Here is a 16,319-nt window from a genome sequence, read left to right as displayed (position 1 = left end):
CCAGACCGCCAGAGAGGTTCCGAGCAGAGATCGCACACTGAGATTTTCCCGCTGTCCCGGGCTGGGAATGTCTGGTTTTTCCAGCTGCCAGAGCTCCAGGCTAATGCCTATGAGCACCTATCCCAAGGGAGGGTGTGGGACGCGCGTGTTTCAGGATTGTTGTCTGGCCAGGCTCCCAGCCCCTCAGGGGAGTCAGACCCCACTCGTTCTCGGGCGCGCTGGCGGGTCAGGTGCACTGGGGGCTCAGGGACGGAGACCTGATTTCTCCGCCGCACTCTCTCTGGCTCCGCACCAGGGGAGGCTGTCCTGGGTCCGGGGGCTTAGGTCCCTGACCCTAACCGCCCAAGTTCCCACTATTACCCCCCGCGATCCTTTGCTGTTTGTTTTTTGAGTGCTTTCAACCAGACTCCAAGTTAATGCTCGTCCCCAGACGCAGAGCACTCTAGTGTTGGGGTGTTACTTTCCAATCAGTCACCTCTGGTGGCTCCCTCCCCCTTTTGTTTATCTTCCGATATCAGTCCGATGCTCCCAGTCTACTTTACCTGCCACTGGCATCTTCTGCTCCAGTAGAGATCCAGACGTGTATAATTCTGATCTCAGGCTGATTTCACGGGTGGTCGGAGTTCTTTGGTAGGTAATCAGCTCACTTTAGGGTAGAGGTTGAAATGGTGCCTCCTCCTACTTCCCCGCCATCTTGACTCCAAAACTCTAGTCAACTAATCTTTGACAAAGCGGGAAAGATTATCCAATAGAAAAAGACAGCCTCTTCAACACATGGTGTTGGGAAAATTGGACAGCCACATGCAGAAGAATGAAACTGGGCCACTTTTTTACACCATACACAGAAATAAACTCAAAATGGTTGAAAGGCCTAACTGTGAGGCAGGAATCCACCAAAATCCTAGAGGAGAACATAGGCAGCAACCTCTTTGTCCTTGGCCATAGCAAATTCTTTCTAGACACATCTACAAAGGCAAGGGAAACAAAAGCAAAAGTGAACTATTGGGACTTCATCAAGATAAAACCTTCTGCACAGCAGAAGGAACAGTTGATAAAACTGAAAGGCAACCTTTGTAATAGGAGAAGATGTTTGCAAATGTCTTATCAAATAAAGCGCTAGTATCCAAAATCTATAAAGAACTTACCAAACTCAACACCCAAAAACCTGAAAAATCCAGTCAAGAAATGGGCAGAAGACATGAACAGACATTTCTCCAAAGAAGACATACAAATGGCCAACAGACACATGAAGAAAAGCTCAACATCACTTGGCATCAGGGAAATACAAATCAAAGTCACACGGAGATGTCACCTCAAACGAGCCAGAATGGCTAAGATGAACAATTCAGGAAATGACAGATGTTGGTGAGGACGTGCAGAGAGGGGAATCCTCTTAGCTTGTTGGTGGGAATGCAAACTGGTGCAGCCACTCTGGAAAACAGCATGGAGCTTCCTCAGGAAGTTAAAAATAGAGCTCCTTTACACCCAGGAATTGCACTACTAGGTATTTTTCAAAAGGATACAAATGTAGTGATTAAAATGGCACACCTATGAATGGATAAGAAATGTGGTATATACAATGGGATGTTACTCAGCCATCAAAAACCATGAAATCTTGCCATTTGCAGTGACGTGGATGGAACTGGAGGGTATTATGCTAAGTGAGATAAGTCAGTCAGAGAAAGAAAAATGCCATATGATTTCACTCATATGCCGAATTTATGAAACAAAGTAGATGAACATAGGTGAAGGGAACGGAAAATAACACAAGATGGAAGCAGAGAGGGAAACAAACCATGAAAGACTCTTAACTCCTGAAATAAACTGAGGGTTGATTGAGGGGAGGTGGGTGAGCAGGATGGGACAAATAGTGATAGGCATCAAGGAGGGCATGTAATGGAATGAGAACTGATCATTATATGCAATAGGTGAATCTCTAAATTCTACCTCTGATACTAATAATGCACTATATCTTAATTAAATTGAATTTAAACAAAAAATTAAAAATTATAATGACATATTGTACACAAGTTGCACTTATTAGTTTGAATTGTAGAGAACATCTACTTTCATGGTAATAGAGAATTACTATAAAAACTTATGTGAAATGAAATAAGTCAAATATTTAGCAAGAGGCAGAACATTACTTGCCCTTCTCTAAAGTTATGGGATATGCGGTGTCTGGGTGGCTCAGTAGGTTAAGTATCTGTCTTCGGCTCAGGTCATGATCCCAGGGTCCTGTCTGCAAGGAGCCTGCTTTTCCCTCTGCCTCTCTCCCTCTCATTCTCTCTCTGTCTCTTATGAATAAATAAATAAAATCTTTAAAAAATAAAAAAATTATGGGATACATTTCCTCTAATTTTGAGAAAAATTGTTTAGATAATCTAAGAATTGGCAAATGGCCTGGTTTTTACCAGTTGAATAAACATAACACTAATGTCCTTTGTTTCCAAAATATAATTTTTTAAGATTTTATTTATTTGAGAGAGATAGTGAGAAAGAGAGAGAGAGAGAGCACAAGTAAGGGAGAGAGAAGCAGACTCCCCACTTAGCTGGGAGCCCAATGGGGGGCTTGATTCCAGGACCCCAAGATCGCAACCTGAACCGAAGACAGACCCTTAACTTACTGAGCCACCCATGTGCACCCCAAAACATGTTTTATATAAAAAACACAGTTTTCCATGGAAAATAGTCTAAGAAAAATGTAAATATTCAAAACAGAATTAAGAACAATAGAACACTTGAATGGTTAAGTAACTATGACAAATTTTGAATCTTCTCAACAAACAAAATATCCAGCTGTCAATCCTACGGTTGTTCCGGATAATAGATTTTTCTACTTGTATAGGAACTATTACAAAGTAAAAAATGAAGAGCTCATACACTGATGCATTTTGAAAAGCCAGGTTTTCCTTGACATCAAGGTCAGAGATGAATAGTAAAACTCTCCTCTGTATATGGATTAAAAATTCTAAACACAGTTATTAGTAACCTTAATCCAGAAATGCTCACAGTCTGGGAGCAAACATACAGTTACTTAATCAAAGTTTCTAGAATTCTTCAGTGGGCAATGATAAAAAAATTTAAGATGAAACACCTCAGGGGTTCATAAGTATGTTATGAGTTCAACCTGATGTTTTCAGTTCAAATCAAGGGCTATGGTATATTGCTTAACCTCTTCTGTGTTAATCTGTACCTCCTTTCTCCACCTTGATATCTCACTTTCAAAAACACTGGGTATATGGAATTACAAGGTCACATAATTACTCATCTTGCGGGATCCCACATCTCACAATAAACTTTCTTCTTTCTTTTAAGATTTTATTCATTTATTTGACAGAGAGAGTGCACAAGCGGGGGGAGTGGCAGGGAAAGGGAAAGGGAGAAGCAGACTCCCTGCAGAGAAGGGGGAACCCAATGTAGGATTCAATCCAAGGACCCCGGGATCCTGACCTGAGCTGAAGGCAGTTGCCCAATAAACTGAGTCACCCAGGCACTCTCACAGTAAACTTTCTTACAATAATACTAATATTAGCACCAATGATATAAATCTAAAATGGCTTAGAAACCAATTTACAGATGATCTCATTCTCTCCCCACTTCTTTCACTTATGTCATACTTCCATGGCAGCTCATACCCATTATGTACTCTCCTCACTCTCTAATAATTCTCATTTAGTCCTTCACTTACAAATAAATATGCATTAAATGCTCAGCTCTGTCCATTATGTCAATACATTGTTTTGGTTACTGGGGGGGCATTTTCTTGGAGATTCCTAAAGAAGGGATTATGGGATGAATCCCAGAGTTCCTACACAATGACGAGTTTGTCTGTGACCTTCATACTTGAAAGTAAGTTTGATTGAATGCAAAATCTTTGAATAATATGATCACATCTTCCTCCTATATTTAAGATAACATTTTTTTTCTAGCTTAAAGTGTTGTCCAAAAGTCTGATGGCATGTTTCTTTCTCTTAATAGTCAGTCACTTCTTTTGTTTTTTTATTTTTTACTGAATGCCACAAGGAAATTTTTCCCTTAAAATGCAATACTTTCATATACCTCAGCATTTGCCATTTAACTGGTCATTCCAAAACAGTGGTTTATTGTAGTTCTTATTCTCTCCTGGGTTCTAGTACTTGATTTATACCTTCATAAATCTAATTAATTGTCCTTCCATATCTTACATCATTTTCTTGGCATTTTCAGCATGGTTTGGGATATCAGTTTACAGTTTTCATCCATGAACATCTCTTTGGGACTGCAGACATCCATGAACATCCTTTTAGGGCTGCAGACAGAGCTTGTGTGGACACAGCCCAGGCTCTGTTCTCGGGGAGCTCAAGGAGGACAGGACACAGGACCCTCGACGCACAGCAACCATTACACATAAGCCACCAGAGTTGGCTCTGAGCCTCAGACGGGGAAGGGCAGGAACAGAAAGACAGCTGGCAGGATGGAGGACTGCCCCAGAAGGCATTCCCGGAGAAGGGATAGTGGAGCAGACTGAAAAGGGGAGAAGGGACTCGATCCACTCTTTCGTTCATTTGTCCACCTCTCCAACAAACTTCTGTAGCACCTACAAGACTCCAGACATTGCTGAGGACCTAAGGACATGGGGAAAAAGAAAACTGGAAATCCTCACAATCCAGTGGAGGGAGGTAGCACACCTATAAGTGATGGAGCCCTGAAATAAGGGCCACATTCATATTTGGACAAGTCGGTGTGTGAGCAGAGAGGGGCTTCAGGCCTTGAACCTGTGTGAGCCTTGGGGGCTGCCAGGCAGATGGCAGGGCTAAGGTACATGGGACAGAGGGGCAACCAGAAATGGAAAGAGAAGTCAAACAAGCATCAGCCCATCTTTACACCTGGCTTAGGAGCTGGATGCTCAGGGAAGGGGAAGATGAGGAGAGAGGAAGGGGGGCCTACTTGAGGGCTGGGAATATCTAGCTCCGGGGTCTCAGACCTGCTTGGAGGATAGTGGGGTGCTAGCAGTAGAGGATCATCCTAACCTGAGAAAGGAGGGACAGGATGGGACTGACAGGGAGGGGACACCCAAGTGTTGAGTCAGGACGGAGGGTGAGGACAGGGAAAGCCCTGCAGCCAGGCAGGCACAGGGAATAGTCTCAGAGGGAGCAGGAGTTCCCTCAGTGTTTGAAATGAGGCCAAGCCTTAATGATGTTGTACAAAGCTCGCCCAGGAGACAGGGTGTTGACAATATCACTGTGCCCCACCAGCAGGTAGTTGGGAATTAAATATCCCTTGTCCACTGCGCACTGGATCAGGTTCTGGGCTGCCTCCAAGGCTGTGGCATTGGGCGAGGTATCTGCAAAACAGTTATCTATCTGTTACAGGTTTCCAAGACACCCTGCCCAGGGCAGGACCCACTCCTGAATCCTCCTTAATGCACCCCTGCCACCATGCTAATATATTCTGCTACTGCCTGCCAGTCTATATAACAGAAAACAAAGTCAGGCCTCAGATTCACCAGCATCAAAGTTCTTCCTGAATGAAAAGAATGGAGTCTGGGATACATAGAGTTGTTTGGGGATGTACAGAATGTTTGTCCATTACAAATATTTAACGTGGTAGTTTTCAACTGGGGGAATTTAGCCTCCCAGGGGATATTTGGTACTCTCTAGAGACGTTTTTGGTTGTCACAACTAGGCAAAATATGTTATAGGCATCTGGTGGCAGAAGCCAGGGATGCAGCTAAGCGTCCTACAATACACGGGTCAGTTCTCCTACAAAGACTTACCTGATCCAGGATGTCAATAGTGTTGAAGCTGAGACACCTTGCTTTGGCCACAAGGTGTGCTTCCTGTACCTTCACACACCCACCCCCATCCCAGGCAACTTCCTAGGTATCCCCTCGCCCCACCCAACATTCATTTTAGTATCACCCTGAACCAGTTCCAGTGACATGGGCTTCTCTTCCCAGAGGTGCAGCAAAAGTTCCCTGAGTCTAAACAAATTCAGTCAAGAGAGCTCTGAACAATGGCAATTGTCAGTGAACATTCTGGATGCTGATATAAGGACTAATCCAGGGATGTGGCAAATAAGGTAAATGTTCCCACATTGTTGCCATGGTAAAAATATATGTATTTGCCATGGCAAAATATATGTATAAAGATATTTTTCCCCCTGTCTTATATATGTTTTGATGTCAGAAGAGAAAGACATTTGATTGGGTGTGAAGGAGATAGATTCAGGGTGGGCATTCTCTCTGGGGGCGGGGGAGTTCACTCCTGGTCACACTCAGATTAGTCAAATGATAAATCTGAAGCTCTCCAAGTCTAGCATATGCAGGCACTGAAGTGATGCCTGAGTTTGATGTTGTTGTCTTCCATTTGAGACACTTTCCCTCAAACACCATACAATGATTGCTACTGCCCAAAGCATGCACTTACCCATGAAGGTGCCCATAAAGGCAATGCCCAGGGCAATGTCATTGTAGCCAGGAGCATGGGAACCTTGGACATTCCAGCCCACTCCTTCATAAATAGCACCATCCTGCCCCACGAGGAAGCTAAAGGACCATGAGGGGAGATGGAGATCAGTATGACAGACAGACAATCTGGGATTGTTTCATTTATTCATTCACTCATTCATTCAATCACTCACGCTTTATTCAACAGACACTGATTAGCTATTAAATTCTAAGCACTGAGTTACAAAAAAGACAGCAGGGGCATGTTGGTAAACCAGCTTTCATCAGAACGGGGCAAGGGGAGGAAGCCCTATTTATAGCCTTTTCTTATTTCTGTAGTGTAAAACTCCCACCATAGCTGATTTTCAGCTACTGATAATTTAAAAAATGTCCTGGCTCCCTAACAATCCACTCTCATGAGCCTATCCAGCTCTGGCACACTGCTGATACCTCAAGGAGCCCACAGTCTAGGAAGAAAAAAGCAACAGCTACCATCCCTGCAACCTGGCCTTCCCCAAACCTTGCCAATGACTGTTTCCCTGGAGGTAAGCTGTGGCTGCCTTACTACAAAGGTCAAAGTACACTTCTCTAGCCCTGCCTTCTCTGATCCCTCTGCATCCACAAACACCCCCCCCCCCCACCCTTCACTTCCATCCTACTCTCTCTCCCAGCTGTCTTTTGTGGCTGCCCCTCACTCCTCTGCACCTTGTCTCCCTGTGTCCTTTCTTTAAACGTGCAGTTCTTCAGGTCTTTCTGATGCAAATTTAATATCAAACCCTGCTTTTGGTCCCTTGGCAACATAGTCCAAACTTCTTAGTTTAAGTGTCAAGATTATTCATGAGATGGACCCTGTTTGCCTCCTTATCTTTCACCATCTGTCTCTTTTTTCTCTTTTTTTTTGTCATCTATTTTTATTGTGATAAACTTCTCCTGGTTCCTCAAAGACACCATTCTTGGGCTGGCATCCAGGACTTTCCACAGAGGTCCTTTTTCTCTGCTTGAAATACTCTTCCCACTCTTCTGTGAAGTTTGCTCATTTCTTAGGTCAGCTGATAGTCACCTCTCAAGTAGTACTTCCTTAATACCCAATACCCCAGCAAGCTAAAGTGTTAAAAATGTCTCCTGTTTACATTTTTGCACCCTTTATCATAACACTTAATGTACTCTATTATGATTTATTCATTTAATTATCTTTCTCATTTAGCAGAATATCAGCTCCATCAAGGCAAGAACCAAATCTGTGCTATATCTGATAGCATCCCCAGAACATAACCTCATGTCACAGAGTAGGCATTCAACTGTATTCTCAGTGAATTAATTTATAGCAAGTGGGTGTTTACTCCTGACTACAGGTCATTTCACAGTGAGCAGGGTCATGAAAGTTATGGTACAAGGGACACAATAAAAGGTCAAAAACTAAGGGACAGGAAACTGGCTTCTGAACCTGAACAGAAAAAGGAAATGGTCCTTTCTCAGCACCCATCATTTTCCAGTTTAGGTTAAAAACATAGTAAATTTTCAGGTATCCATTCTAATCAAAGAGAGCAACTCTGTATAAACCTGCATAGCAGGATATAGCAGAGCACTTGACAAGTCATAACAGATAAAAGGTATTGGAGGAAGTTTTCTCCTATCTCAAAAGGGTTGAAACTAAAGCAGGAAGGAGAGAGGAGATTCTATCAGCATAAAATCACATGGTAATTGTAATTCCACAGTAATCACAATTGGTAAATGTAAGCCCACTGGATTTGGTAATCCAGTGGTAATTAGTAAATCCAGCCAAGGGAGGGCCACTGCACATGGCTAAGCTGTTGTACCCTGAACAGAGTGCCTGGCCAGGAGGAAGGTAGGTCTAAAATCCAACTCCACTAGGTAAGCCATGAAGCCCCTCGACAAAGGGCTTCTTGATTAATGTGTACTGTCTTGATTAGTGGTGGCCCACCATGAGACTCAACATTCAGTATAATATTTCTGATGGATATGAGATGGTCTCTAACTTCATACATCTTATCTGTGAGCATGGAGTGCATCCTGCAAGAAGTTTTTATTCTCCCATTAAGTCAGTGTGCTCTTTATTAAAAAAAATTACACGAGAAAGGGGAACCATCCTACACTGTTGGTGGGAATGCAAGCTGGTGCAACCACTCTGGAAAACAGCATGGAGATTCTGCAAAAGTTGAAAATAGAACTACCCTATGACCCAGCAATTGCACTACTGGGTATTTACCCTAAAGATACAATCGTAGTGATCTGAAGGTGCACGTGCATCTGAGTGTTTATAGCAGTAATGTCCACAATAGCCAAACTATGGAAAGAACCTAGATGTCCATCAACAGATGAATGGATAAAGAAGGAGTGGTATATATACACAATGGAATACTATGCAGTCATCAAAAGAAATGAAATCTTGCCATTTGCGACAATGTGGATGGAACTAGAGGGTATCATGCTTAGTGAAATAAGTCAATCAGAGAAAGACAACTATCATATGATCTCCCTGATATGAGAAAGCGGAGATGCAACATGGGGAGTTTTGGGGGGAGGAAGGGAGGGAGACAAACCATAAGAGACTCTTAATCTCACAAAACAAACTGATGGTTGCTGGTGGGGGGGGGAGTAGGGAGAGGGTGTTGGGGTTATGAACATTGGGGAGGGTATGTGCTATGGTGAGTGCTGTGAAGTGTGTAAACCTGGCGATTCACAGACCTGTACCCCTGGGGCTAATAATACGTTATATGTTTATAAAAAATAAAAATAAAAATAAATTACAGATCTTGGCATTAGAGCAAACAGAGGATATTATCTGATGTCTCCACCTGCCTTCAGACAGGAAAGATATTCTCTACACGCATTACAATCTTGCATTCATGCAACTTCCTCTAATGTATTTCCATCAGTCTTGGCCTCCATCATGTCAATACATGATCTTTAAAAAAGACACATTTGAGTACATGTCCAACGAGAATGACTAGCTCTTTAGCTATATCCTAGGTAAGACTCACCCAGAGCTGCATGAAAAATAAAAGTTATACATAAAGTGCCTCTCATATGGTGGACATTCAGTAAACTTTATTTTCCTTTCTCTCCCATTCAAAAGTTCAGAGTCTGTCCTCAGGTAAAAGAAGCCCACATGTCCTGAGGTCCACTTACTTATACCCAATGTCACATGAGTTCAACCTGTATATGAAGAGACACTGGCTATCTTTGACCAGCAAGCAGCACTCAACAGACATGATGCAGGTTCTCCCAACAGTGTAGATGATGATGACGTACTTAGCTGGGAGATTCATCTTGCGGCAGTGGGTCTTCCTTGGCCTCCCATGTAGACTGTGAGATAATGGTGGAGCAAGCTGAAAAGGGGGCAAAAAAAAGGTGGACATGTGGGCTTATTGTGCTCACCCATGTCCACTACTGAACATCCCCATCCTGACCTGACTCTGACTGTGGAACTCAAGAGAGCCCACCTGGGAGGTAAGTATGTCTGCCTGATGGGATTATATTCAAGAGGCAAGAATTATAGAGCCATGGGATCTAACCCAAAAACCAAACCCAGAGGACAGTGGGAATGCTAATCCTAAGGATAAATGGATGTTCATTCCCAAGGGAAAAGGATACCTATCTATCTGGATGATTGTCATGTGCGTATGTGTGTGTGTACCTGCATAACAGGGCCCTTTGTACAAATTAGTTGAATCATCAACTGAAAGCATGTCTTTGAGACTTACCTGTAACCCCTAAAACTCTCTGTCAATATAAACAATTATTAATTTTAGTTGATAGCACTAATCCAATGACTGAGATCAGATTTACTCAGAGCTTTCATATAATAGAGATAATTATCTTTAAAACTTTATTAAGACTAGGAAAATGTTGAAGGCGGTTATTAACTATACTTTTTTTTAAAAGTAAACTCCCCCCCCCCAATGTGGGGCTCAAACTTAAGACCCCAAGTTCAAGATTCACATGCTCTACCAACTGAGTCATCCAGGTGCCACTTAACTATACTGGTTTTGACGTTACTGTTTGTTAAACCCTTTTTTTAATTTAGTATTTAGTACCCAAATTACCCTAACAATTTCCTCTGACTTCGGTATTGATAGTGATGTAAGCCCTTTAGTTTATCAGTGCTATTCTGGTTCAGAAAGATGTGCATTTGAGCTTTTGTGCTTGTATGTGTTAGATGCCTATTCCTCTCCATGTTTTTTTGTTTTGTTTTTGTTTTTGTTTTTGTTTTGTTTGCCTCCACAGCACTTTTCACCTTCTAACATGCAAAATATTTGACTTGCTTATTTGCTTATTGTTTTATTTTTTTTTCTACCCTCTAGTTCAAAACTTCACAAGGGCACCACTTTTGTGTTTTGTTCCATGATATACCCTCAGTGACTAGCAGGTTCTCAGTAAGTAATTGTTGACTGATTAAAAAAATGAGAGCACATATATTACACCAGGTTAATACAATGGCTCTATCATTCTAGGAATCTGAGTGATAAAGAGGTAACCTGAAGGGTCCTTCTCAAGGTGTGCCAGCCTCAAAGATTCAGAGAGCAATGTGACCAGTTGCCTATCAGAAAGGATCCAATGAAAGCCTAACTGAAAAGTCCACTCCCAATGGCATTTGGAAGTTTGTAGGGGGTAGGCTGGTTGTGTGGGTCTAGAAGGAGGCCCCAGTAGGGTTGAAGGTCTTACCTTTCTTGGGATTTGCCTTCTGCAGAGGGAGTAGGCAGTTCTCACCTTTCACAAGAAGGGGCTGAACATACTTTGATGACAGGTGGCCCTTCTGGACAGCATAGGAGATCAGGCCCTTCATTGCTGATTAGGCAGCCAGGCTGGGACTGTGGCCTGAAAAAGAGCCATCTGTAGCAACCTGGGTCTGGTCTGCATTTCATGGGGCTGTGGGGGAAGGATTAGATGCCCTGCCAGCCCTTACATAGCTGTTGGCAAGAAACTGGTTCATCACCTAGGTTGGAAAGCCTAAAAGTCAAGAACCCACCTGCCCCAGGATGAAGATCTTTCCCAATAACCTGCCAAAACTTCATTCATTGCTCTTTCTCCATGGAGGAGCTAAAATGCAGCCCCATGTTCAGGAATGCCCAGCTAGCTGGGTCAGGGTTTCCCATTGGCAGGGGCTCTTCCAGGCATGTGCCAGCCTCTTTACTGCATTAACTTCTTTAATTCTCACCACAAACCTCTGAGGTAGATGCTGCTATGTTATTATTCACAGAAAGGAGCTTCAGGCTTCAAGAAGTAACATGCTCAGACCCTACTACTAACAGGGTGACACCCAGGTAACAATCTCACACACACACACACACACACACACACACTGCTGAACACAGAGTCCTCTGGTGTGCTGGAAACCACCCTGGAATTGGAAACGGAAGGTGTGAGCTTGCCTTCTGATTCTTCTTGGGTCACCTCCTCTGGAATTCAGGCTGTATTTTGTGTAACAGCAGATTAGGAAACTTGTCTGGATTTTCTCACAGAGTATTTGGAGGGGACAATAAGAAACTAGACATGCAAGAGCTTTAACAGTCAAGGATGCATAAACTCAGGGGAATGGTCCTGGAGCATGTATGTTAGGATGCTGGGAGAGCTGGGAGGACAGACAGCAGTAAGATTAGAAGAAAGTGGAAGGGACTCAGGGATTGGAGACCACAGAGTGGTCTTAAAAATTGTACAGAAATTGAGGTAAGAGAGATGGGAGGAAGAAGTGCCTGGTAGGAAACAGGAAGCAGGGTCTGGTGCTGCAAAGGGTCAGAGTCAGAGAGGAAGATGTGACAGTCACTTACAGAAGAGAGCAGAAGCCTACATTCTTCCATAAAGAGAATGACTGTCCATAAAGAGAAAGACTGGCCACCACCTCCACTGAAAGATATCCAGGAGAAGAGAAGACACCTCAGAGACTGAGAAGGAAACCAGAGTAGGAAGAGGAGAACCAACAACATTCATGTAAGCCAAGAGAGAGGGGGAACTGCAGGACAGTAGATCATCAGGGAATTAGGAGTGGGTCAAGGAGGCAGTGTAGAAACAAAGAAGTAGGTAACTGGAGAAGGGCAACTGAGATGATGATTACCTTCCTTGGTTCCAAAGAAAGCAAAGCCCAGGGAGATGTTGTAGCCCTGGGTCTGCATGCCTTGGACATTCCAGCCAATACCTTCATACACCCTGCCATCATCCCCAGCCAGGAAGCTGTGGAGCAGGAGATATAGGCTGAGTGGTTGGCACTGTGGCACATCCCCACAAAAGGAACAATTTATCAGTTTCCAAAAGGAGAAGGGCTTAAGCTATGTTCACTACAGGGAATTTGCATGTACTTGTCCCAGACAGTGGATAGGCCAAGTCGATTATATTCCCTTAGAATTCAGAACCCACTTCCAAACTTCCCATCTCCCTCCTTTGTTTAGAAGCCCAGGTTTTATGTAAATCATCCTACACACTAAGAAGGAGGAGAGGTCCTGGTGCCACCAGAGTAGCTAACACAGAACCAATTACACTGTAAGATTCTTCTCAGCTTCCCCATTGCCTCAAACACGGCTCTCCTCCTTCTTCCAAAATGCATGTTACCTGTGTCATCTCCACATAGGCTGTTCATGTGATTTCTCCCTGCCAGGTTACCGTCCTATATAGATTTCTCAGGAAGTATCTCCTCAGATAAGGACATTGAGGCAGGCAGTTTTTTTGAGAAGGGTTCCCAGAAGCCAGTATGAGGGAGCAAAGAGAGTGAGTCAGAAGGAAGAAATCCAACAAAGTATATACAATTGGGCCAACTTCACAATGGCTACCTGGGGCTCAGAACTTTCCCCCCCATTGCCTGCCACCAGACAGGTAAAATTCCAAGGAACTGAATACATGCACCTAAAGATTGTCCCTAAGAAGGACTGAGGGCTGAGGAAGTTATTTACAACTGTTGACCCCTGGGGGGGATTAACTCCCTTTCATCATCAGGAGTCCTAAATGTCTGAAGCAGAAAAACAGAGATGCAGAAGGTAGTCAAAGTGAAAAGCAATCACCATGCATAGGAACTGCCTACACCTAGGTAAGGTCAGAGGTGGGCTGAAGACATGCGGTCCTAGTCACTAAGAGGGCCCACTAGAGTGACCACTAGAGTAAGACGCCTCACCATAAGAGCCCCCAAATGCAGTGAAGTGGAACATGCAGTGGGCAAAGAGCCAGTTTTGAGTTAGTCTGTGCTCCACAACCTTGTAACTGGATGACTCTGAGAAAAATCAAACAATGTCTTGGTCCCCTCACCTGGAGCATAGAAAGGGTAACATGTGTCTGACCAACCTCACATGTTGTTGGTGGAACAAATGCACCCACGCACTTGGTAGTCATTCATAACTACCAGTGTTCTGTGTGAACCAGTTTTGGAGGGAGCTAGGAAGTATAGTTATTATTTAACCTTCCTTGTTTCCTTTTAGGAGATCCCCTAGAAAATTCAAAAGGATTTAGAATTTTATAGGGTTTTTAATATTTTATTCACTATAAATCTGATATAAGCTCAACCCAGGAAATGAGGAAAGAAGACATAAGTAAGGGTGGGAGGAGCACCCTAAGGAACAGCATTGATCTCCCCACATGGCACTTACTTGTAGGCCACATCACACCAGCTGTTGTGCGTGTGATGAGCCCGCAGCTCCCACAGCCTCTGACTGCACGTAGTCTGGTTGTGACACTCCAGTCCAGGGATATGGTGTGTGACAAGAAAATCGATGGGCATGGTCAGTGGGGTGCTGCAGCCAACAGCTTCAGCCCCCCATTCCTTATGAGAGATCACTGTGGATACATCTGTGGGGTAATCATGAAGGTGAGGAGGATATCACTCAGTGTATCCTGCCCCATTGCTGCCTCACTACCTCCCTGGTCCATGGGTGCCATTCTGGGTTACATCGACCCAATAGGGGTGGAAGATCCCTGGGAGGAGGCTTTCAACAGACACAACACCTACTTCTCAGACACAGCATCTCCTTCTCACCTCCTCATCTATTTCCTCTTCACTGCCCCCACTGCAGAGTATGCACCTGCCTAGAGCAGCTTAGATGCTCTGCTCCCCTATACAGGGCATCCACATCTCACTGGACAGACTCCACCCTGAAGCTCCTGCCCTGTTCTACTTTGGACCTCTGCTTTAGGAAGACACTCCTTCCCACCGCTTCCCCTGGGAAAGCCCTGAGTGGTCCCTCTGGGTTTCATTGCTGCACTAATCCCTTCAGGGCACACTATGCTCATTGACAGTTTGCTCTGTGACTCTGACTGTGTCCTTTGTCCTGCCCTGAGTGCTTTCTGAGGGGACTACATCTCTTCCTCAACCTAGAGGCTCTCTGCAGATAGGTCCTGGCTCTCCCATTCAGGAGAATGGGACTCCCATTCCCCTCCCTCAGGGCAAGGTGAGGGTCTCCATCCTAAGGCTAGAGGGCTCTGAGTGCAGATGCAGAATCTCCCTGTCCTGGCTTCTGTCCTCTTCTGGTACCATCCCAGACCCCCAAAGCCTGTGGCATCCCTGCAGGTGTTTTCTTGATGCTCCACTATCTCAGTCCCATTTGCCACATGCCAACCACAAGGGGCAGGGAAGATTTCAGAAGCACTCTAGTAGTCACAGAACATACCCAGCTGTCTTTAAGTCTCCTCACCATTCAGACTTTTTCCTTTCTCAGTGAGATGAGAGATGAGGAGAAATCACCTGCAGAAGAACAATCCATTTTACATGGTCCTCAGAGAGTCCCAGTACTAGCCATCTCAGAGACAGATTCAGGCCAGATCACTGAGGCCTCTCCAGGAGAACCCACCTGGCCACCTCCAATAGCAACATATGCATTTTTTTTTCAACACCAACTCCAGGGAATGCCCAGAATACAGTTAAATAGCCAAGAGCAGGAAGTTGGAAATATACCCATTTCTCATGAGCTGCATCTATATACACTATTGGGGAAACAACAACAACCTGGAAATGTATCTAAGCATCTCAAAAGCACAAGGTTTTCTTTTGTGTGGATTTTACCAAGTAGCAACAATGAAAAGATGATATGGAAAATTGTACAAATCAAGTCAGTTCTTTCAGGCTTGATTTGGGGTCATGTGCTGTGCCAAAGCTCCTGTGTATGTGATGACAACCCTAGCCTCAAGAAACTTTCTCTTACTGAGAAACATAACCCCAGCCACATACAGATAGAATCATTGCTTCCCTTGCTCAGGTGCAAAGTTCTTCATGTGCATTATCTCATTTAACACTCAAAAGTTTGGGAAATCATAAATTTATTTCAATTTTCAGATGGGAAAATAAAGGTTTAAAGGGATGACTAATTTGCTTAAAATCATTGCTGGAGGTAGGCCAAGGATTTGAAACCAGGTTTATAGACTTCAAGTTCTGTGTTCCAAAAGCAAAGCTATTTTTTCTCCCTAAGAGAGAGGCAACATTTAAATAACTCTGCTATGAAAGTAGATGATCCTTCATAGTTACCTTCTGATCCAGTAAAGGAAAACTCACCCCAGGCCCTGAGACCCAGAGCCAAGACACAAAGCCACAGAAGCATCCTCATGTGGTCCCAAAACAGTGATAAGAGAGTGAGGAACTCAATCCTAGGAGAGACACTGACAGTTAATCAGACCATCTTCACTCCTCAAACAGGCCACCCACCCCACTGCATGGTAGCCCTGTCTGCCTTTCTGCCAAACTATGGGCCTCCTGAGGGCCAGCAACTGGCCAGGACTCTCAAGGTCCCCAGTACATGTCAGGTGTGCCTTGGATGGGTAAACACCCTCATCCTCTTTACCTGGGAAACTACATTTCACTGAGTGACTACTAATGTACAAGGTCAGCATAGACATTCACACATATAATCTTATTTAATCCTTATGCTAACCCTGCCATGTAGTATTGTTAACCCCCATT

General features: G+C 44.0%; 1 protein-coding gene across 1 annotated transcript; it reads right to left on the bottom strand.

Annotated features, from left to right (window-relative positions):
* Positions 1–5,147: 5,147 nt before the first annotated feature.
* LOC123948926 (peptidoglycan recognition protein 4-like) lies at positions 5,148–15,960 on the bottom strand. Its single transcript, XM_046016170.1, is given in 8 exon segments — positions 5,148–5,326; positions 6,411–6,529; positions 9,581–9,735; positions 9,737–9,780; positions 11,117–11,269; positions 12,504–12,619; positions 14,020–14,230; positions 15,915–15,960. Coding segments are annotated over 8 exon segments (1,023 nt in total).
* Between the last annotated feature and the right edge of the window lie 359 nt (positions 15,961–16,319).

Source organism: Meles meles, chromosome 1, assembly GCF_922984935.1.
Source record: "Meles meles chromosome 1, mMelMel3.1 paternal haplotype, whole genome shotgun sequence".
Taxonomy (NCBI): Eukaryota; Metazoa; Chordata; class Mammalia; order Carnivora; family Mustelidae; genus Meles; species Meles meles.
The sequence above is the reverse complement of the archived record's forward strand: the minus strand, read 5'-3'. Positions and strand labels throughout refer to the sequence as shown.